The 22,604-nt window shown below is 41.3% G+C and overlaps 1 protein-coding gene across 1 annotated transcript in view; it reads left to right on the top strand.

The window, feature by feature from the left end:
• Positions 1 to 11,641, top strand: part of VIT (vitrin) — a 149,231-nt gene extending 137,590 nt beyond the window's left edge. The window contains exons 15-16 of the mRNA XM_078149774.1: positions 2,521 to 3,034; positions 10,977 to 11,641. Of these exons, the coding sequence (XP_078005900.1) occupies positions 2,521 to 3,034; positions 10,977 to 11,155 (693 nt within the window). The 3' untranslated portion in view covers positions 11,156 to 11,641. The remainder of the gene's footprint in view (positions 1 to 2,520; positions 3,035 to 10,976) is intronic.
• The last annotated feature ends 10,963 nt before the right edge of the window (positions 11,642 to 22,604 follow it).

Genomic DNA, 22,604 nt, shown 5'->3' with positions numbered 1-22,604 from the left:
AGACAGCCTGTGCAGAGACATGGAGCATGCAGATAAGATGTCTTTTTCAAGGAGCAGCACGTAGGCCATTTTGGCTACAATATAGAGCATTTGAAGGAAAGTAATATGAAATATATTTGGAAAAGTAAACTGAAACCAAATTATGAAAGGCTTAAAATGCCTACCAGAATACTCTATATTTTATCCAAGAGGCAAGAAGGTACTCAGCAAGGAAGTGACATGTTTAGTCTTGTGCTTTAAGTAATAGCACCAGCAGCTATGTATAGGATAGATTGCAGTGGGGAGAGATCTAAGGCAGAGAGGCCAATTAGGAGGCCATTGCAGTAATCTTGATCTAAGGCAAATAGTGCAATGAGGCAATAGTCCCCATAGAAGAAAATAGATGAAATAGAAGATGAATAGATGAATGGAAGAAAACAAATGCTCAGGCAGATTGATGGCTTACCCACAGTCACAAAATTTTTAGTGTCAGAACTTGGATTCAAAACCAGATCTTCCAACTCTATGGTCACTACTTTTTCCCCTCCAACACACAATCCTCACATATTACCTGTTAGGGTAAGTTCCAAATAAATCTCCAAAGAGATTTATATTTAATGAAATTATGAATAGGCTAGCTAAGTCTCCCACTGACCCTCATATGGATCAGGAAGAAATGTTCCTTCAGAAGAATGTTTCTTAGATAGCATTCCTCCATAACATCTTGATAGCTCACACTTATGTAGTACTTTACCATTACAAAGTACTTTATGCAAATGAATGAAATTGGTGCTCACAAAAAAAATTTGGGCAGTATTTTACTTATATTATAGATGTAACCCCAGTCCCAAAGCCCATGGGTATGGAATTTTCTCCTTCTTGATAAGGATGAATGCCCTGCCCAGGTTCTGGAACTCACCAATTCCCTTCAGGCTCTTCAAGCTTCAAGTCTCCTTCAGGACTCTTCAATTGGCAAGTTGCTTCAGGTACTTTTGGCTTCCCACTTCAAAGGGGAAGATGGAAGAGGTCAACTCTACTTCAGGTTGCTAAAGGAAAAGACTCTTAGAAAGCATAAGAAGAACTGACAGTCTCCATCATGTCCCTAACCCCAGCTTGCTACACTAGAGATTTCCTGGAGTTTTTCCTCTAGGTGAGATCTAGAACTCTTATCTCTGTACCAATGGGAGAGATCCTTTACTCTTCATTGTCCGATTTATATTTTCTCATGTATATCTTCTCTGGTTTCTGTTTTGCTAAGATTTGGATAAACAGGTTTCTTTGCCATTCACCATTTGTGTTCCTTGTGGAACTGCTATTTGGTGGGAAAGGGTCAAGCCTTGGATATAGAATTTGGAAACTTCCTTCTCCCAATGAGACAAAGAGACCAGAAGTTAAATTAAACACTATCATATCCCCTTAGGCTAATAATATTTAAAGGAGAAGCTAGATAAAGTTCTACCTTGGTATTCCCTCTTTCTGAAGAGAACAAAGTGGCCTCTGACCCCTTACTTCCTGTTTCTCCTCCTGGCAGGAATCAAAGTGGGAGGACCAGGCTAGAATTTTCTCTATCTACTCCCTTAAATAACATTAGTCTGGAAGGATATGATAGGGTTCAATCTAACTCTTGATCTCTTTGTCATCATTGTGGGGGGGGGGAGAACCCCAAGCTCTATATCCAAGGTCTGACCCTTTTCCCACCAAATAACTGTTCCATAATGAACACAAAGGGTGAATAGCAAAGAAACCCGTTTATCCAAATTATAGTAAAACAGAAACCAGGGAAGGCATACCTAGGAAGTGAAGGGACTCTCTCATTGGGAGTGAAATAACTCAGCTCAACCAAGAGAAAAAGTTTTAGATCCCATCCAAGGGAAAAACTCCATGAAGTCTCTAGCATAGCAACCTGGAGGTAGGGACATGATGGAGACTGCCAGCTCCTCTCATGTTTTTCCAGAGTCTTCAGCAACCTGAAGTAGGGTTGGCCTCTTCCATTTTCTCTCTTGAAGCAGGAAGCCAGAAGTACCCAAATAAACTTAAAAGAGTCCTGAAGAACATTTGAGGCTTTAAGAGTCCTGAAGGGGATTGGTGAAAGTTGGAGCTCTCCCACTCTCTCACCAACTCTGCCCAGCCACAGGGTAGGACATTCATCTCTACCCATAAAGAAAGAGTCCCATACTGATGAGCTTTGGGATGGGAGTTACATAGATGGGAGACTGAACCTCAGAGAGGACTTGCTTAAGGCCGCTGGGATTAAGATTGATGAAGAATTAGGCATTTTGGTTGGAAGAGATAGGGACATATTTTTGGAGACTGAATCACTGCTCATATACTATAGTGGATAGCCAGGGGAGAGTAGGAGCCTGGTAGAGTAAGAAGTTCATGATGCTGGGGAGGGGTGGTGGTGCCAGCAAACAAAGAGGCTAAAGGAAAAAGTGTAGAAGGGAAAGACGGGAGATGGAAGATCTTTCCTGGTGCCCAAAGAAGTTTGGCTCCTGGCCTAGTGTCATTTGAGGTCATGAGCATCTTTGTATGTCTTTCCAGGCTGTCTGCAGACAAAATGGTTTCTATTCCCTCAATGTGCTGAGCTGGTTCAGCCTCCACAAGATTGTGCAGCCCCTGGTGAAACGGGTCTGTGACACCAACCGCCTAGCCTGCAGCAAGACCTGCTTAAACTCAGCAGATATTGGCTTCGTTATTGACGGCTCCAGCAGCGTAGGGACAGGCAACTTCCGCACCCTCCTCCAGTTTGTTGCCAACCTGAGCAAAGAGTTTGAGATTTCAGACACAGATACACGCATCGGGGCTGTGCAGTACACCTACGAGCAGCGGTTGGAGTTTGGGTTTAACAAGTACAGCACCAAGCTAGATGTCCTGAATGCCATCAAGAGGGTCAATTACTGGAGTGGCGGGACCAGCACTGGGGCTGCAATCCACTATGCCTTGGAACACCTCTTCAAAAACTCCAAGCCCAATAAAAGAAAATTAATGATCCTCATCACAGACGGCAGGTCTTATGATGACGTACGAGTACCGGCCATGGCTGCTCATCAGAATGGTAAACTTTTGTTTTAGTCCTTCTATTAATGACGTCGTGAGAGGTGGCATGGCACAATGGAAAGAGAGCTGGCTCTGGATTCGAGTCCTGCTCCCGAAATGTATTGTCTGTCAGGCAAATCACTTAACCTCTCAGTGACCTAGGCAGCTCTCTAAGATGTCCTAGCCAGCTAGGCCGTGCAGTGGATAGAGTTCTGAGCCTGGAGTCAAGAAGACCTGAGTTTAGATGCATTCTCAGACATTTACTAGCTGTGTGAGCTTGGGCTACTCACTTTGTTTGCCTCATTTTCCTTATCTGTAAAATGGAGAAAATAATAGCACCTACCTCCCTATGTTATTGTGAGGATCAGATGAGATAATCATTTTAAAGCACTTAGTACAGTGCCTGGCACATAGTAAGTGCTATATAAATGTTTGCTATCATCATCATCATCATCATCATCAGTTGCAGAGAAAGTAGCACCCTGCATTGGTAGAGAAACTTCCTTCACTGGGGAGTTGTCTACCAATGAAATCATAAGTCCAGACTCTAACCCTGCTGACTGCTGCATGTCTGAGCTGGTAAAGAAACCAACAAAGTGAGAAAGGGAAGACAGGACTTTCCAGGTTTGCATTTGTGATCTCTAACACGTGTTAGGCATGTACTAATCAAAGGGAACTATATAGTCCATGGGATGTCTAGCAGGGCCTCGAGGCCACCTGTGGCCCTCTATGTCCTCAAGTGCAGCCCTTTGACTGAATCCAAACTTCATTCCCCACCCCTGGCTAGATCACTTAGACCTCTACAAGGCTGAAAGTGAATGGGGCAGGTAAGGTGGGGAGCCTCAGCAAACTTCAGTATCTTTATTGAGGAAAAGAATGAGTTCCCAAACATAAGCATGTTCTTACTTACAACATCAGTAGACAACAGTGAGCCTCACTGTCAATGTCCGTGGACAGTGACATGTCAGTATTCTGGTTTGTGGTTTCATCAATCTCTGATGACACTGCACTGCCCCCTCCAGACCTCCCCACCCTCCACTCCCCAGGACCTGCCCTCTGGGAAGAGAGGAATTACACTTTTCAGACCTTCCTTGCCTTCAAATCCTAGAGACTGGAGTGTCAGACAATGGCTAACATTTATCTAGAGTTCTAAGTGTTAACAAGGCATTGAATACATTCTCACAACAAGCCTCTGGGCAAAAATTTTTTAAAATGAGTGTTAAAAAAAATTTTTAAAGAGTACCAAAAGTATGGAAATGTGTTTTGCATGACTTCACATATATAATGGGTATACTATTTCTTGCCTTCTCAGTGGAAGGGAGAGAATTTGGAACTCAAAAAATTTTTTAATTAATGTTAACAAGTCCATGAGGTATATATTATGGGTATTATTATCACCATTTCACTTACGAAAAAGCCGATGCTCAGAAAGTTTAGGAAACTTGCCTGTGTTCAGTCAACAAATGATTGTCAGAGCCAGAATTCAAACCCTTGTCTCTCCCAACTGCAGATCCAGTCCTTTCCCCCCATATACCATATCGCTCAAACTGAAAGGGAACTTAGAAATCATGAAATTCAGCTCCCTTACCTTACAGATGAAGAAACTGAGGCACAGAGCTAGATACTAACGAGGTATTATGGGATAGGCAAAAGAATGGTGAACGGAACATTGGGAGAGCAGAGTCTAGTGCTGGCTTTGCTACCAACTATACGAACTTAAGCAAATGATCTCACCTCTGAAACTGTTTTCACATCTGAAAAGGAGGTGATTAGACTGGATCTTTAGCAGATATGTTCCAAGGCATAGTTGATTGTGGTCAGTGAACTTTCCTTTTTAATATTGTTACAGTTATTTTTCAATCCAATTGGTTTGCTTTGCAATCCTTACAGCATTATATAAATACTAGCTATTAACATCATCATCATCATCATCATTAACCTTAGTGTCAATCTTGATTATGCAATTTCCTCCACTATAAAGTGGGGTTCATAAATTTAGAGCTGGAAGGGACCTTAGAGGTCAGCTAGTCCAACCCTCTCATTTTACAGATAAGGAAACTGAGGCTCAGAGAGGTTAAATAACTTGCCCAAGACCACACAGTTATTCTCAACAGAGCTATTTACCTTACCTCCCTCCCAGAGCTATTTCAAGGAACAAATGAGATAAGGCATGTGAAAGGGCTTTGTGACCTGAAGACATTTGTAAGCTATTAATTAACCAATTCATAAGGGCATTAGGATGAGTTGGATCGGAGAAAAGACTTTTTGAGTGCCTGAAGGGAGGGCAATGATTATTTTCCCTGAATATTATGGCATTTAGCAATTTAGCAGATACAGAGCTTCACTGAGGACTTAGCACAAAGAAAAGCAACAAGGTTAAGCTGGGCCAGTGGGAAGAGGCTGTAGTCCCCTCCTGGAGTGATAGTGAAGGGTTTGAGGAGGAGACATTTGAATTCAAGGAGCTGAAGATGAAGGGCTCTATCAGCCCACTGCCTGTTGTCTTTGTTACCCAGTACTGGGCAAAGAGCTGCTCTGAGCTCAGGATTGGTGAACCAAGCCTGTCAGTTTGCAGTGGGACTTGGGTATTGAACTAGGAGCTTATGGCAGACTGTCAGGCCTGGATCACAACTGAGAAGAGAAGGAGGAGGAAGAGGAAGAGGAAGAGGGGAGGAAGATAAGGAGAAGGAGGAGGAAAGGGAGAGGAGGAGGTCAGGAGGGGGAGGAAGGAAAGGAGAAGAAAGAGGAGGAGAAGCAGGAGGAGAAGGAGGAGGAAGGGGAAGGGAAGAAAAGAAGGAGGAAGAGAGGAGGGAGTGTAGTAGGGGGCAAGGGAGAGGGAGGAACAGGAGGAGAAGGAGGGGAAGAGAAGTAAGAAGAGGAGGAAGAGGGGGAGGAGAAAGAGAAAGAGAAAGAGGTCAAGAGGAAGAGGAGAAAAAGGAGAAGGGATGGTTACAAGCGGGCAGCCAGACTCTGTGCCCTTTCCATTCTCCCCCAACTTAAGCACAGGGCTATCAGAGGGGAGTCTGTAGGAACAAGGAACTGAGAAACCAAGCAACTGCTTTTTTCCCTGGCAGCTATCTGCAAGAGCTGCCAGCCAGTGAACAAGCATTTATTAAGTGATTACAACGTGGCAGAGGCAGTCTGGTGTAGTGGACAGAGAGCTAGACCTGGAGTTAGGAAGACTAGGGTTCTAGTCTAGATTCTTACTGATTCTCACCTCCTCATGACTCTAGACAAGTCACTTAACCTCAGTACCCCCAGGCAATTCTCTGTAGACTTAGAGTAGCAGAGAAGGTGGCAATCTGAAATGGTAGAGAAAGTTTCTTATATCAATGATGGGTCTGGCCTGAAAGCAAAACAGAACTATTTGCTAGGCATTAGGCTACTCCCTAGCAATACAAAGACATTTGGAGAGGGAGGCCAGGAAGGGGGAACTAGCACTCAAAAAATTTGATTGAATAAATGATAAATAAATATATAAATAAATGGAGACCTTCTGGCACCCCCTATAACACACTTAACAGATGGTCATCCATCCAGCTTCTGCTTGACTTCTTCCAATGAAGGTGAACTCATTACCCACACAAGACAGTCCATTCCATTTATGGATATCTCTAATTGTTAAGAAGCTCTTCCTTGCACGATGAGCTTTTCTGCAATTTCCATCTGTTGGTTTTTGTCCTATGGAGCAACAGTGAACAAGTCTTCCTATTCTTGTCCTCTTCTACATGACAGTTCTCCAGATTTCTTACTAAGTCTCTTTGTCTCTGGGCTATCATACATCCTAAGTTTCTTCCACTTTTCCTCACAAGAAAATTTCTAGGTCCCTCGTTATCTTGCTCACCCTCCTTTAGATACATTCCCGCTTGTTGATATCTTTCTTAAAATATGACACCTATAATTCATGGTGTAGCAGCCCCATACATAAGATATTGTTAATTCTTTTTTTATTATTTTTATACTTCTTTGCTCTTCACAAGAACTGTGGGATGTAGGTGCTATTGTTATCTTCATTTTACAATTGAGGAAACTGAGGCAGACAGCTCACATTTACATAGTCAAACAATCAGCCACCGTTTATCAAAGAAAAAGCAAAAAAACAGTCCCTGCCTTCAAGGAACTTAAATGTTTTTTGGGGAGAGAACAAATACATAAATATATACATACAAAATGGATACAGAGTAGATGGAAAGTACAGAAATCATAGAGGGAAGGCATTAGCAGCTGGGGGAACCAGGAAAGGCCTCCTGAAGAAGATAGCAGTTGAACTGCATCTTGGAGGAAGCTAGGGATTCCGAGAGGCAGAATTAAGGAGAAAGAGCATCCCAGACACAGGAGGCAGCCAGTCCAAAAACACAGGGATGGAAACTGGAATGTCATGTGCAACAACAAGGCCAGTGTGCCTAGACCACACAGATTACAGAGGGAAATGATGCGCAAGAAGGCTAGAAATGTAGGAGGGGACTAGGTAATGAAGAGCTTTAGATGCCAAACAGTATTATAGTTGATCCAGAATTAATAGGGAACCACTGGATTTGAGTAGGGGGTGACATAGTAAGGCCTGTGCTTTAGGAAACTTAATTAGGAAACTATTTCAACTAGTCCAGGTGAGAGATAATAAAGGCTTGAACCAACAAGTTAACTGTGAGTAGAAAGAGGCACATGTATTCAAGACACATGGAGGTAGAAACAAGATTTGGTGCATAATTGCCCATGGTGTTTTAAGATACCCAAGCCACTTTCTTGTCAACCGTGTGAGATAGGGTGATGGAGGAAAGGAAATAAAGGAAGGGAAGGGAATAAGTCCATTATGCAACAGGAACTGTGCGAAGAGCTTTTACAAATATTACCTCATTTGATCCTCATGACCACCCCATAAGGTAGGTGCTATTGTTATCCTCATTTTACAGATGAGGAAACTAAGGCAAATGGAGGTTGTTGTTTTTTAAGTGACTTGCCTAGGGTCACACAGCTAGTAAGTTTCTGAGGCCCGATTTGAACTCAGGTCTTCCTGACTTCAATCTGATGTACCACCATCTGCTTCATGTGGTATAAACATCATTTCTACTATGAAGATAAGGATACTGAGGTCCACAGAGGTTAAGTGAGTTGCCCAGGGTTATGTAACCAATGAGGGTAGGAGCTAGGTCTCAAATCCAGGCTTCTTGACTCCAAATCCAAGAGCTGAAGAACTCTGTTGTTGTTTCCCAACAATTTGTCACACCCTATAGTCAATTGTACTAAAAAGGATGCCCATGTAGGCTGGACCAGTACTAGGAGTGTGTTGGTAAATGCTTAACACCTGGCTCTCTTGGGGAGGGTTGGGGAGGAGGGTAATAACGTACATATAACTAATTTAAAAATTTAATCAGCATTATGAACATTTTTCTCTATTACAATACTATCTTAAGTCTAGACTCTAGCTAGACAATCAAAAAAAATTGATTAAGCCCCGATTTGTAACATTTACTGATTTCCCAGGTATAAATGTTCATACCAAATAGTTAACAATTTGCTCTGGAGATAGGGTCTAAGCCAGCTCCAGCCCACACCTGCCCAGTACTTTGACCCATTTACCTGGAGAAGTGAAGACTTAGGGAAGAGTGGGTAGATTTCCTTATCTATGTGAAAGAAAAAGTCAACTTGTTTTGTTTTGCTGCAGCAGACTGAATTGGACATAATGAGTGAAAGTTATAAGGAAGCAGATTTTCATTCAGAATAAGAAGGTTCTTTCTAACTGTCAGGAATATCCAACAATGAGATGGTCTTCCCCAAGTAGTAGTAAAAATAACAATAGTAACCACCATCATTTATATAACATCTACCATGAGCTAGCACCACGTTAAGTGCTTTGCAAATATTAATTCCTTTGGTCCTCACAATAAAGTCTGGATGGTAGATGCTCCTATTATCCTTGTCTTAATCAAAATAATAACTGACGTTTATATAGTACTTACTAAGTGCCTAGTGACTTACAATTATTACTTCACTTGATTCTCACAACAATCCTGCAAGGTAAAAACTATTATTACTCTCATTTTACAGATGAGGAAACTGAGGCAAACAACATATAAGTGACTTGCCCCACACAGCTAATCGTTGTCTGTGGTCAGATTTGAACTCAGGTCTTCTCAGACTCTAGGCCCAGAACTCTATCTGTTTTCCCACCTATGAACCAAAGAACTTTTCACTACTGGCAGTTATTCAAGCACAGGCTGAATGAATCCCTGTCATCCATAATAATATTACTCTATATTTAGAGGCAGCTATTTATAACACTGAGTAGAGTTCAGGCCTTGGAGTCAGGAAGGCCTGAATTCAAATCCATCCTGTATGACCCTAGGCAAGTCACTTAACCCCCATCTGCCTCAGTTTCTTCAGCTGTAAAATGGGCTAATGAGTCAGTCGATAAACATCAAGTGCCTACTGTGTGCTAGGCACCTATCTTCTAGGGTTGCTATGAAGACTAAATGAGATAATATTTGTAAGGTACTTACTTCGTACCTGGTATATAGTGGGCACTTAATAAATGCTTGTTTCCTTATCCTCACATAGAAGAAGGGTTGTTATATTAGGTGAGGGAGTGGTGATTGGACTAGATGACCTTTCAGTCAGAGGCATGCTGGAGTCAGCTCATACATCTCAGAAGAGCCAATTGTTAAATTTTCAATGTGGATGATTCACCTCAGAAACTGACAAACACTACAAATAAAGGCTTGATGTATTATTTCATTGATTGTCTAGACCTAAGAAAGTGATGGAAAATGTTAATAATGCAGATTGAAGTTCTGGAAAGCTGGTTGTTAAACATTTACCAGCACATGCCTGATTTAAGGTTTCTTCCAACTCCTGCATCTACAGAATTATAGAATGTTAGATCTGGAAGGGATTTTGAAGATCATAGAGTACAACCCAGCGAAGATAACTGAGGCACAGAGAGGCTTAGAAGCTTGCCCAATGTCGTAAGGCACAGTAAGGCTTAGTCCCCTGCTCAGCTAACCCAAGGTTTTTTTCTATTTCACTATGCTACCTTCCTCACCTGAATGTGTTTTGTTGTCCTTCTGGTAACTCATTTCTTAAAATGGACCTGAATGGTCCAAAGCAATGTTGAAATGCTTTGGCCTTAAAAAAGGCCCAGTTGTAAATTACAGCTACGAACTACCAGGGGTGGGATTTGTTCTGTGAAGTTTGGATTCAATCAAAGGGCCACACTTGAGGACCTAGAGGGCCACATGTGGCCTTGAGGCTGCAGTTTTCCCACCCTTGACTAGACTCTCCTATTGCTGGGAACCCTGCTGCTGCTGCTTGCTGCCACCTAAATTAATTATAACAACTTTGATGTCAAAGAAGGTGGATCGTCCCATGACCCTGGGCTTCCAACCTGTAGTATCCATCCACTTGACAGAACAACATATTAGGTAGGGGAAAATTGCAGTAGACCTCCATGCTAAAAAGGGGAAGGAAGGTCGTGACTAAAGTTCTTGATACCTCCCAGTGACTCAAAAACTGGTACATGTGGATCCAGACTCTTTTCAGGTCCCTGAAGAGAGAGAAAGACTCTAGGAAGAAGCCAACATGTAGAGAAGCCAACACCTCAATTATGTCCTTATGCTCAGCTTATTAGACTTGGGGATATCTTCAAGAACTGAGGAGGTAATAGGATATGACTTCTTTCTCCCAAGAGATGGGAAACTGAGAAGGGGGAGGAAAAAAAGGGCTGGCAATTTACAAACAACTTAATTCACAGCAGCTTAAAGTTAACTTAAGTGAAACCAATATTGGTAGGCGGAAGGAAGCATTAGAGAAGACATAGTTTCTGCCAGTAAGAGATTTTCAACCCCAATCCTAGATTTGTGAGCCTTCTGATGGATTGCTGATTCTTAGCAGTGAGTGCTTAGCTAAAGGTCAGCCATAGAGACTCCATCCAATGGTCTTCTTAACTCCTTTCAATTCTTTTCCCTCAGGTGTGATCACCTATTCTATAGGAATCGCTTGGGCAGCTCAAGATGAACTGGAAGTGATTGCCACTCACCCTACCAAGGACCACTCCTTCTTTGTAGATGAGTTTGATGACCTCTACAGGTCTGTCCCCAAGATAATCCAGAACATTTGTACAGAGTTCAACTCTCAGCCACGGAATTGAGTTAAAAGCACCTCTGAAAGGGTGGCTTCCCCAACTATCTCAAACAAGAGCAACTGAAATGTTTTTCAGAGGGTCCCTGAGTAGAGATCCAAAGGGTATAAGTCCTAGGATTCTCCAGATACCTTTCACCCTTAGGAAAGGCTAACTTATAGGCTGTGTGGAGGATCATGCCTTCCTCCTGTGCTTTCTTTTTCTTTTCTTTTGATGGTCTCAAAACTTGGTGTTAAGTAGGGAGAGGGCCAACATTTTTAGAATGAACCAGATTGATAAATCCATGTATTTGGAAACTCACAGTTTTAAGCTTGCCACCAGAAGAAATGTTCATATTAGAATAGTGATTCCACGACGGGTGAGGCTGGGCCTTTGGGTAGGTGAATACTTCCTTTTGCAAATATCTCTTATTTTAATTGTTATGTTGATCCTCAGTCTATGTCATGATCATATAGGAGTTGTTTTATTAAATGCTTAAAAGGCTAATATACAAAATGGCCTGATTGTGTGTCATGTTTGAATGCAAATCCCACATTTGTGTTTAGCGCTTACAGATGGAAAGTAATTCTGTCCTATTTCTAGTATTTCACAGTATATGAATTGTATTCCCATCTCCATGCCAGGGATGGTAGTACATTCAGAGACAATGCCACCAAATAACTAAGAGAAGAAGAAACTGTTGTTCTGCAGTCTGATCTATGCTTCCATCTTCTGAGCTCCCTCTTCACTCCATTCAATATTGCTACTTCCACTTAATGCTTCTAGTAACTAAGGAGCATTTAGGCAACAGCCCTGAGGCCTAGTCACTCACTGATTCTAAATTAGTATGACCCATTTCACCAGTCAGTAAGCTTAGCTGTCATATTCATTACAATCACAAAAGTGACAGTAATTCTCTTTAAATGAGATGACTTTCTGCGTGATAAATCATAGATAAGTATTTAAGTATCTGCTATATATACTGGCAATATTTAATTCAATAATCATCAGAGAAATACCTGATGTTTGCAAGGCACTGTGTTAGGCATTAAGGGAGATATAAAACCAGATAAGATGTGCCTAAATGTAGTGTCTGCTACAATCTAGTAACGATAATGTTTACCATTACTGAAGACCATTAGATCATAGAGTTGGAAATGATCTTAGATTAGGAAACTGAGGCCCAGAGAGGTTCATTGATTTGCCCCAATTCATACAGATACTAAATAGTATAATCAGGATTCAAACCAAGTTCCTTCATCCTTAGGATGCTAGATAGGGCACTTGGACTCTGGGCACTTGGAATTTTGAGAGTGAATTGCTCATCTTCCTTCTCAACAAGCCTAAGCTCTCATGAGTCCTCTAAAGTTCATCTCTATGCTACCAGTAGGTCGACAGTGGTGCTTGTTTACAGTAGCACTAGTCTAATGGACACAGGCAGCTAGGTGGCACAGTGGATAGAGTGATGGGCCTGGAGTTGGGAAGATTCCTCTCCCTGAGTTCAAATGTGGCCTTACACACTTATTAGCTGCATGACCCTGGGCAAGGTACTTAACTGTGTTTGCCTCAGTTTCCTCATCTGTAAAATGAGCTGGAGAAGGCAATGGCTAATTGTTCCAGTATCTTTGCAAAGAAAAACCCAAATGGGGCTATGAAGAGTTGGACACAACTGAAATGACTCAACAACAGTAGTATAGATAGACTTATTCAGATAAAGGCAACAGATAAACCCATAAATGTTCAGATCTAATTACGACTTTTTTCCAGAAAAAAACGTAATTCTTTATTAAAATCACCTTATATACTAACAGCACTATGAGAATAGCATAAATGATATGCAATAAGATTCGCCTGTATTCTTAAGTACAACTGCTAGCCTTCTCACATTAAACTTCATTATATAAAAGGGCAGACAACGTAGTAACAGAATTAAAGACCAAGATGTGAGAGCAGTTGGAAAATATCTACTAAAATTAAATGCATGCAAGTTTCTAGGCCTCAACAAATTACATGCCAGAAACTGCAGATATATTTTCAAAGTCACAGAGTCAAAAGCCTTTAATAAAATAGAATTCTAAGTATAGGCAGATGTTGTTCTGCTTTTTAAAGATAGAAGAAGGAAGATGGAAAGTAGAAGGATTCCAGAAACTACAGACAATTAAGCCTGATTTCTTCTCCCAGAAGAAAAAAAAAAACCTAGAACACATTGTGAAACAGACGGTACTAGAAGACAACTTGGGTTCACGAAGAATGTCACCTTCAATTTTATAGGATTGCTTATTCAGTAGATAACATTCAGAGGCATGACATATATTGATTTTAGCAAAACATTTGATAAAGTCTCTAATAATATCCTCATAACTAAAATGTACAAACATGAACTAGATATTGAACAAACCCTATAGTAAAGTCAGCTTGAGAGGCATTTAGGATAGGACGCAAAGGAGGATTGTGTGATTGTGGTTGTGTGGTTTGTACTTCATTCTTTTTTTCTTAATTAATTTATTTTGATTTATCAACAATCACTTCCATATGCTTTTGAGTTTAAAATTTTTCTCCCCCTCCCTTTACCCCCTCCCCAAGATGGCACACAGTCTGATATAGGCTATACATATACATTGCTATTAAACATATTTTCACATTAGTGATGTTGTAAGTAAGAATTAGAACCAATAGGAGGAACCACCAGAAAGAGGAAACAAAACTCAACAGAAGAAAAAAAATAGCAAACAGCATGCTTCAATCTGCATTTGAACTCCATAATTCTTTCTTTGGATGTGGATAGCAATTTCCATCACAAGGCCTTTGGAGATGTCTTAGATCCTTGTATTGCTGTGAAGGGTTAGCTTTATCAATATCAGTCATCGCACAGCATGGCTGTTATTGTGTACAATGGTCTCCTGGTTCTGCTCACTTCACTCAGCATCAGACCAGACAAGTCTTTCCGGGTTTTTCTGAAGTCAGCCTGTTCATCATTTCTTATAGCACAATAGTATTCCATTACATTCATGTACCGCAACTTGTTCAGCCATTCCCCAATTGATGGACATCCTGTTTGTCCTTCATTCTTGAAGAGGACCATGACATCAGGGACAAGATGACTTGCAAATGAATTTTATTTGAATGAGGGAGGGCAGTGCAAAGTCACCAGCCTCACTTTCTCCTCCTGGGTCATCTGGGTCCAGTGGCCAGATATGGATCAGGATGACTGGAGATGACTGAGGATGCAGTGGGAGACCTTGGCCTTTTTATGCTAAGGTCTTTTCAAGTCCTCACTTTGAGTGAGGCAACACCCATTCAGAGAATAGTCCTCTTTAAGAAGTGAGTCAAAGGATTGCCCCTTTAATTAAAAAAAAATCAAACTGGGAGAGGAAGACCCTCAGGGTTGTTGGCCAAAAGAGAAACAGTTAACTATTTACATTCACTCTGAGCCTGGAGGGCCCAAAAAATAACTATTAAGTGATGCTTGGGAAGGGCAGGGACCTATTGTTGTCCAATCAATGACATCTGGAGTGAATTCCAGAGAAATGAAAATGCAGTCCCTGCCCTCAAGGAGCTTACAATACAACAGGGAAAAGGGGAGGAAAGATAACATTAACTATGTACAAATAAAATATATACAGTATATATTGGAGATAACCTCAGAGGGAAAGCACTAGCATTAGGGGGGATCAGGAAAATCTTTTTGTAAAATATGGGCTTTTAGCTGAGACATGAAGGAAGGCAGAAAAGCCAGCAGGCAAATACTGCAAGAGAGAAAATTCCAGCCATGGGGGACCATCAGTCAAAATGCTCAAAGTTGGAAAATGTTATGTCTTGTTGTGCAAGGGACATCAAGGAAGGTAGTCTCCTTGAATCACTGAAAACATGGAAGGGAGTAATGTGTAAGAAGACAGGAAAGGCTAGAGGAGGCCAGTTTGTGAAGAACTTTGAAAGCTAAGAGAGTTTTATATTTGACCCTGTGGATCATAAAGAGCCACTGGAGTTTATTGAGTGAGAGCTGAGATGGTAAGATTTGTATTTAAGGAAGATCATTTTGACCACTGAGTGAAGTATAGACAGAGTAAAGAAAAGACTAGAGTGGAGAGAGGCTTGAGGTAGAGAGAACAGCTGGAAGGCCATTGCAATAGTCCAGTCATGGGTAAGGCCAGCCTGAACTAGAGTGGTGGTAGCATCAGAGAAGACGAGGGACATATACAAAAGATGTTATAAAGGTGGAATTGACAGGATTTGGCGAGACAGTTGATATGATACGGTTGAGAGAGAGGGAGGAATCAAAGATGACACCTGTGTTGCAAGTCTGAGTGACTGACGGTGCTGATAGACCCCCAAAAAGAAAAGACCCTCAGTCTTTGAATTTTCCCAAAATTTCAGGAGCCCAGATTCACCTGAGGCATTGCCCATCCCAGTCAATAATCCTTTCAACTGTCCTTTCATTGTGCCACACACACTCCCAGCCCAGCGCTTCATTCTCTACTACCTCCAGACCACCCCAGGCTACTTGCCACCCCTAGATCACATCCAGATCTTCCCAGTCATTTCCCTATAAAAGTCTTGTTTTTATCAAATGTGTAGACTCACTAAGAGTCTGGCATTGCAATAAACTCACTACTTGAACTGAAAGAAGGCTTGAGTGGTCAAATTCTTTTGAGGCACACTCATGCCTTGTACCCTTGCATTTCAGGGTTCCCAGCATCCTTAGACTGCAACATACTTTAGTTCCCTGATGAAGAATTGAAGCTGGCCTGTGGCAGTGAAAGCACTGAATCCTAACCACTAGACTACTTGCTCTGATTGTAGAAATTTGCTATAAAAGGATAAAGCAGGGAAAAGATTTATACCAAATATGACCGGGGGTGGGGGAGAGGGCGAGAGGGGGAGAACACACTTAGAAAACAGATAATTCACAGTTTTCCAACCATGCAGTATCAATTCCACCTCATAGCCAGACTCAGGAATAGGCAGGTGGGTAACACTCCTTTTCAAAGGAACATAATGGGGAAACTGAGCCAGGAGGATCCCATCTTAGACTGAGACTAAAATTGTCCTCTCAGCTTTTCCCAATACAGACCTCTACTTGAATCACATTCTCTCTGAGTAGCTTGTGGCATTTCTCTCAGATGGTGGATCACTGACTGTTGATTATGGATGGATTATTAAGATCCATTAGACAACTTAAAATAAAATCAGTTACAGTCCCAGGAGCTTTTACCTCAAATAGCAAGTTTCACTAATCACAGCTTAGGGGAAAATTTTCCAGGATTTATGTCACAAATTTAAATTTATCCTAGTGTAAAAGCCAATCATTAGAGATCATTTCAGTATACTTGCAAATTCTCAGCAAACCAAGTTCATTGTTTAGGAACTCCATAACCCAAGCATTTTGGCAAGTTTACAAAATAAGAGGGGATTGACAGGGACCCCTGAGAAGGGACTTCCTATTCACCTCATCTACCCTTACAGCTGCTGTGGGTTGTGTCTTGTGACTAGTCCTGAGAAGTGCTCTGAATGGGCAGAACCAATCTGGATAAGGCTTTTACCTTATCCCCTTCTTCACACACATACATACATACACACACACACACACACACACACACACACACAGAGTAATCAATTACCAGCTTTAGATTTTAGCATTAAAACAATAACCAATCTTAAAATTTTCTTAAGTGATGGCCAAATTGTTTTAGCTGTAACACAAACAATAAACTTCAGATGACATCAACTGCATTTCCAGATCACAGAATCTTGCTCACTTCTATCAGCAACACAATAAACCTTGCCTCTGGCTGAAAGAAGGCTTGAGTGGTCAAATTCTTTTGAGGCAGACTCCTGCCCTCTACTCTTGCATTTCAGGGTTCCTAGCACCCCTAGACCACATCAGTACCCTTGATAATAATAGGGAAATAAGGAAGAGAAGAGGGTTTCGGATATAAGATAATGAGCTCTGTTTTGGGCATGTTGGTTTAGAATGTCTGCAGGACATCCAGTTTGAGATGTCCAATAGACAGTTGGAGATGCAAGAGTGAAAGTCAAGATAGAAGTTAGGACTAGATAAGTAGATAGATAAGTAGTTCTAATAAGTAGATAAGTAGATCTAAGAATAATCTGCAGAGAGAGGATAATTGAATCCATGGGAGCTGAAGAGCTCAAGTCAAATAGCATTGAGGGAGAAAAGAAGAGGGTCCAGGACAGAGTCTTGGGAGATACTTACAATTAGTGAGCATGACATGGATGAAGATTCAGCAAAGGAGACTGAGAAGTGATCAGGGAGGTAGAAGAACCAAGGGAAAGCACTTTCAGAGAGGGAAAGAGAGAGAGAGAGAGAGACAGACAGACAGACAGACAGACAGACAGACAGAGACAGACAGAGACAGAGAGAGACAGAGACAGAGAGACAGAGAGAGAGAGGCTGATAAAGTGTCATAGGCTCTAGAACAATAACTAGGGAGGATGGATCAAGTGGAGTTTTTTGAAAATGGGTGAGACATGAACATATTTTTAGGCAGTAGAGAAGTAACTGTAGATAGGGAGAGGCTGAAGATAACTGAGAGAGTGTGGATGAAAAAGGGGCAATTTACCAGAGAAGACAGGATGGAAGGGGATCGCTTGTGCCTTGGCAAGGAGAAAGACCATCTCTTCAGGCAGAGGTAAAGGAGATGGGGGAAGATATCTGGATAATGTGAGATGATAAGAAGGAGAGAAGAGGGAGCTCTTAGCAAATTGTTTCATTTTTCAGTGAAACATGTGGTAAGGTTCTGAGCAGGGACAGTGGAGGAGAGGAAAGTCTATAATCCAAAGAGTTCTGCTGAATGACTGTGTTAGCCTAAAGAAAGATCTCAAGTGAAAAGCCTCAGAACTCTGTACTGAACTCTGCCCTAGGCCACATTTTTATTAGAGGCCTGAAGATACAAAGAGTGTGATGCTTATTTACAAATTTGTAAATGATGCTAAGCCAGGAGGGAAAACTAATATAATAGATGGCAGCAAAGCCAAGCTTTAAAAAAATCTCTCAATACTCTGGAATTGTTAATAGAAGTCAATAAAAATGAAATGTATAAGGAAGAAATGTAAAGTCCTACAATTATGTCCCCAAAGTTAATTACATAAATACTAGATGAAGAGCCAGCCTAGTTAGTTACCAGCAGCAGTTTTTATTCAAGAGAGGAGCCAAGATGAACCATCAAAGTGACATGATAACTAAAAAAGGTAACCGCAAGAGTCATCATCTGCATCATATGATCCAATCACAGGAAACAATAGCTTCTCTGCACTTTGTGTACAGTCAAATTATATTTGTAGAATTGCTCTCAATTCTGAGAGACACACCTTAAGAAAGACACTGTTAATTAAAGCAAGTCAAGAGTATGATGATCAGATTATGAGGGCCCTGGAAAACATGTCACGTGAAGTACTTTGGAAGGAGCTGGGGATGCCTACCTTAGACAAGTAAAGTAAAAAAGTAGTATGACAGAAGAGGGAAGAGTATGTGTTCTGTTTAGCTCTAGAGAGGTTCTAGATACAGGGATGGGGAACCTGCAGCCTCGAGGCCACATGTGGTCTGTAAAATTTAGATTCAGTCAAGGGCCACACTTGAGGACCTAGAGGGGTACATGTGGCCTTGAGGCTGCAGGTTCCCAACCCCTGTTCTAGAACATGGTTTTAAAGAGGCTAGAACCAAGACCAGTAGGTAGATTAGAGGGAGATTTAGCCCAGCCTAATGTGTAGCATATGCTCTGGGGTTATCCTCCAGATCTTCACTCATAACAGCAGGCTAGGTCCTCAGAGGATGGCTTCTGCTTCTCCCCTCAAGGTTATGGAGCTCTTGAGGGGCTGGGACTAGTTTTCAAATGTTATAGCTCATAAGCCCCCTTTGGTGTGCTTTCCCCCAGTGATTTCCAGTTAGTAATCATTTAGCCGGCCAGACTTAGGAAGCTTTTAGAAAGAAGTGTTTATTAAGGTGGTAAAATAAAAATCTTTGGGTATAAAACATCCCCCCAAACTGGGGGCACACTCTATTAGAAATGCATGCAGATGACAAGAAAAAATGGGCTCATGTCGGAGGACACACATGGCAAAATGAGTTACTCAAAGCTCCTAAAAGTTCTTTTTGCTGGATGTCCTGTCTTTCATCTTTGTAGTACTTTCATAAAGTTCCCATTAGGCAGGTGTAGCTTTCTGCTAAGCTTCCTAGAGAGTCCTAAAGCTGCCTTTCCTCAGAGTATCTAGTTTGTCCTCAGGCTTAGATTCAAAGACTGTCACCAGCTGTTCCAGAGACACTGTTTGAATACCCACGGGAAGTCCAAAATCTTCAACATTTTGAAGTTCAAAAAAGGGTGGGGGGGAGAGATAGAGATTCTCCCCTCCCTGACCCCCCCCACCAAGAAATTCATTTCAAGAGCTTGCCTGGAATTACTCTTTCTCTTTGCTTGCCACTGATATATTGGAATCTGAACTGATTTTCTATTTTATGCAAGGCTGAGTCTTCTCAACTAGTCCTACCACACTTCCTGTGCAGTATCATTTCATTTTATCCAACGGCTGCCTTCCCAGCCCTACTAACTACATTGTTCCCACTGAGTTCAATACTCTTTGATTGATTCAGTCATTGGTGAGATGTGTTCTCACCTAATAAAGGTATCATGGTGTCCACATCTTGTTAGTTACTTCAGTTGGGGTGGGAAAAATTGATTCAATTGATTTCCCCCTCCCTTACATAAGGAAGGATGGTTTAGTAATTACACTTGTAAAACGGAATGGACTGCCATAGGAAGAAGTGAAGTCCTTGTTACTGGCAATATTCAAGCAGAATGGATGACCATCTGTCAGGAATATCATAGAAAGGATTCCTATACTAGGTGAGAGGTGATTAAATTATCATTAAAGGCATTTCCAAATCCAAGGTTCTACGATTCTATCAATTTGGGGGAGGGGAGTAATTTTTCTTCTTCATAGGTGCAACAAAGTTAAAGTTTTGCTTAGGTCAAATATCAAATGATCACAAAAACAAGATCGGTCAAACTTTATGGGACATGTTAACATCTATGACAAAGAGTTTTGTGGAAAGGGAGAATCAAAAACTACTCACTACGTTGAACATTTTTGATTACCTACGCATTTCTGTGATTGGTCCTATAAAGTTTATAGCATCATGGGATTTAGAGCTGGAAGGATTCTGATTCTCAAAAGGTCACCTAGTCCAACCTCCTTATTTCATTGATGTGGAAACAGTTCCAGAGAAGGTGAATGACTTCCCCTAAACTCATATAGGCAGTAAGCATTGGTTGGAATTTGAACCCAGGTCTTCTGATCCTCCTACTATATCATGTTCACTTTTCTTTCTGTGTTAGATGAATTTTAGACAAGTGGCATGCAAAACAAAAATCCCCTACAAGAAAAATGTTACTACCAGGTAATAAAAATTACACATAAAATACAAAATTTCACTTCACCGTGGGAGTATTTGGCCTTTCTCTCTATGAAGCTCGTGTTCATTTAATTCTCCCATATGACCAATGCAATAAAAATTAGTCATGGAAAAAAAAATCTACATGATCTTGCTCAGGGTTTAAAAGCATCCATTTGAAACTCCACCACTCAGTTTGTTCTGTTTTCTCTGGGTGTTCTCATTGACTCGATAATTTGAAAGGTTTATCCGGAGCATTTTTTGTTTGTTTGGTTGGTTGGTTTTTAGGGGGGGGAGGTTGGGTTCGTTTTTTGTTTGGTTGGTTTTTTGCTCTTGCCCCAGGTAATCAGCCAAGCTGACTCATTGCAGCTGCCAAGTAAAGAAGGGATTTCTGGCCAGCACTCGTCAGTTCTGTGGCTCAGTTCTGTGGCGCAACTCTGCACTACATGATACACCGTATCTCATTATTTTTGACACCTTTTCAGGGACTCTCTACCAGTCTTTCCTACAATTTAAACAGCCCAGCTCATGAAGCAGCTATTCATTCAGTGACTATGTGGGTAGATTATCGGTAGCAGTAAGCTCATCCCTCAGGTCATCTTCAAAATGTCATTCAGAGTGCTCTGTTGTAGGATATCTAGCTACATAAGCATGATGACTGTTAACCCTCTCACAATTTTCCATGCAAGAGGATTTATGGGGACTTGGGGGTGGGGAGGAGCAGAGAGGAAAGATAATTGAATTATTGATAACCGTTGTCCTCACATGTATTCATCTCAACTGAGTGTCTCAGTTCTCACAAGAAGAGAGAGATACATCACCCACCTAGGTATGGAAAACTGTTTGGGAAACTCACTGTGTATTGAATTCTGGGCTCCCCTGCACAAGCAACAGATCACTGAAACACAAGACAGGTCTGGATAGCGCCACTTCTTGGAACAGGACCCAGATGGAGTGCTGGAGCGCAGGACGCTATTGCCATTCTTTCCCCAGCTAATCTCCCAATTTCTCCAATTCCACTTCTCATCCTTTATGAGACTTCCTGTCTAGATCCTAAAATGTGGTAGACTTGATCAAAGTGAAGAAAACAGAACTAAAAAATGATCTATCTTCACAGTAACTACCACAATGTACATAAAGTCACCATGAAGAAGTCACAGAATTGTGGCCAAATGCATTGGTCAGTGTTACCATACTGCCAGAGTTAAAAGTCACAGCCCTCCTTTCTGTTAATAAACAGCTTGGTCTGAACCTGTGATTTTACTGAAAAAAGGAACTTCTGATGAGGAAATTCCTTGTGCCAATTTGGATTCAAAGCTGTTTTGCAACTGATAATCTTAGAGCACTGTTTGGAGAACTGAGGGGTTGTTACTTACCCTGGGTTACAGTGGCAATATGTATCAGAGGCAAGACCTAAACCCAGGTCTTCCTGTCTCCAAAGAGAGTTCTCTGTCTTCTGTACCTAGCTGGGAGGAACCTGGCTTTCTCCAGAAGACACTGCATTCCTAGTCAATTCTCTAGGACCTGATTCTCCTTCTCTCATCTCCCCACTCCATGAATGAATGAAAAAAACTTCCTATCCTATGAATTAATGAAAAACACCTTCCCACCCTATGAACTAATAAAAAAAAAACCCTCCGTATCACATTAATTAATTAATGAAAAAAATTGTAATAAGTGTTTACTATATGCCAGACAGTATGTTAACAGCTGGGTAGACAAATACAAAAGTAAAACAGCCCTTGCCCTCAAGGAGCTTACATTTTAATAAGGGGAACAACACAGAGAGGAGTGGTAGCTAGGAAAGGGAGTATATGGGCAGTGACAAGAATGAAAAATTAATTCATAGGGTACTCAGCTGACATGCTCTTTCTAGGAATGCCAACTGAAAGTTCAATATGGTAGTGTTTATTCAATTACTGAGAACAGAGAAAAGATGGATAAGTTGGGTTGAGAGGGGAAGGCAGGGCTCATCAAGGCAGAAGGGGAAATAGCCAAATTAGATGACTGTATGGAATTTCATGTATGGTCTGGAAGCAGCTAGATATGGTGGACTACTTGAGTTTGTACTTA

The sequence above is a fragment of the Phascolarctos cinereus genome, unplaced genomic scaffold, assembly GCF_003287225.1.
Source record: "Phascolarctos cinereus isolate Bilbo 61053 unplaced genomic scaffold, phaCin_HiC Scaffold_2;HRSCAF=192, whole genome shotgun sequence".
In the NCBI taxonomy this organism is placed as follows: Eukaryota; Metazoa; Chordata; class Mammalia; order Diprotodontia; family Phascolarctidae; genus Phascolarctos; species Phascolarctos cinereus.
The sequence above is the reverse complement of the archived record's forward strand: the minus strand, read 5'-3'. Positions and strand labels throughout refer to the sequence as shown.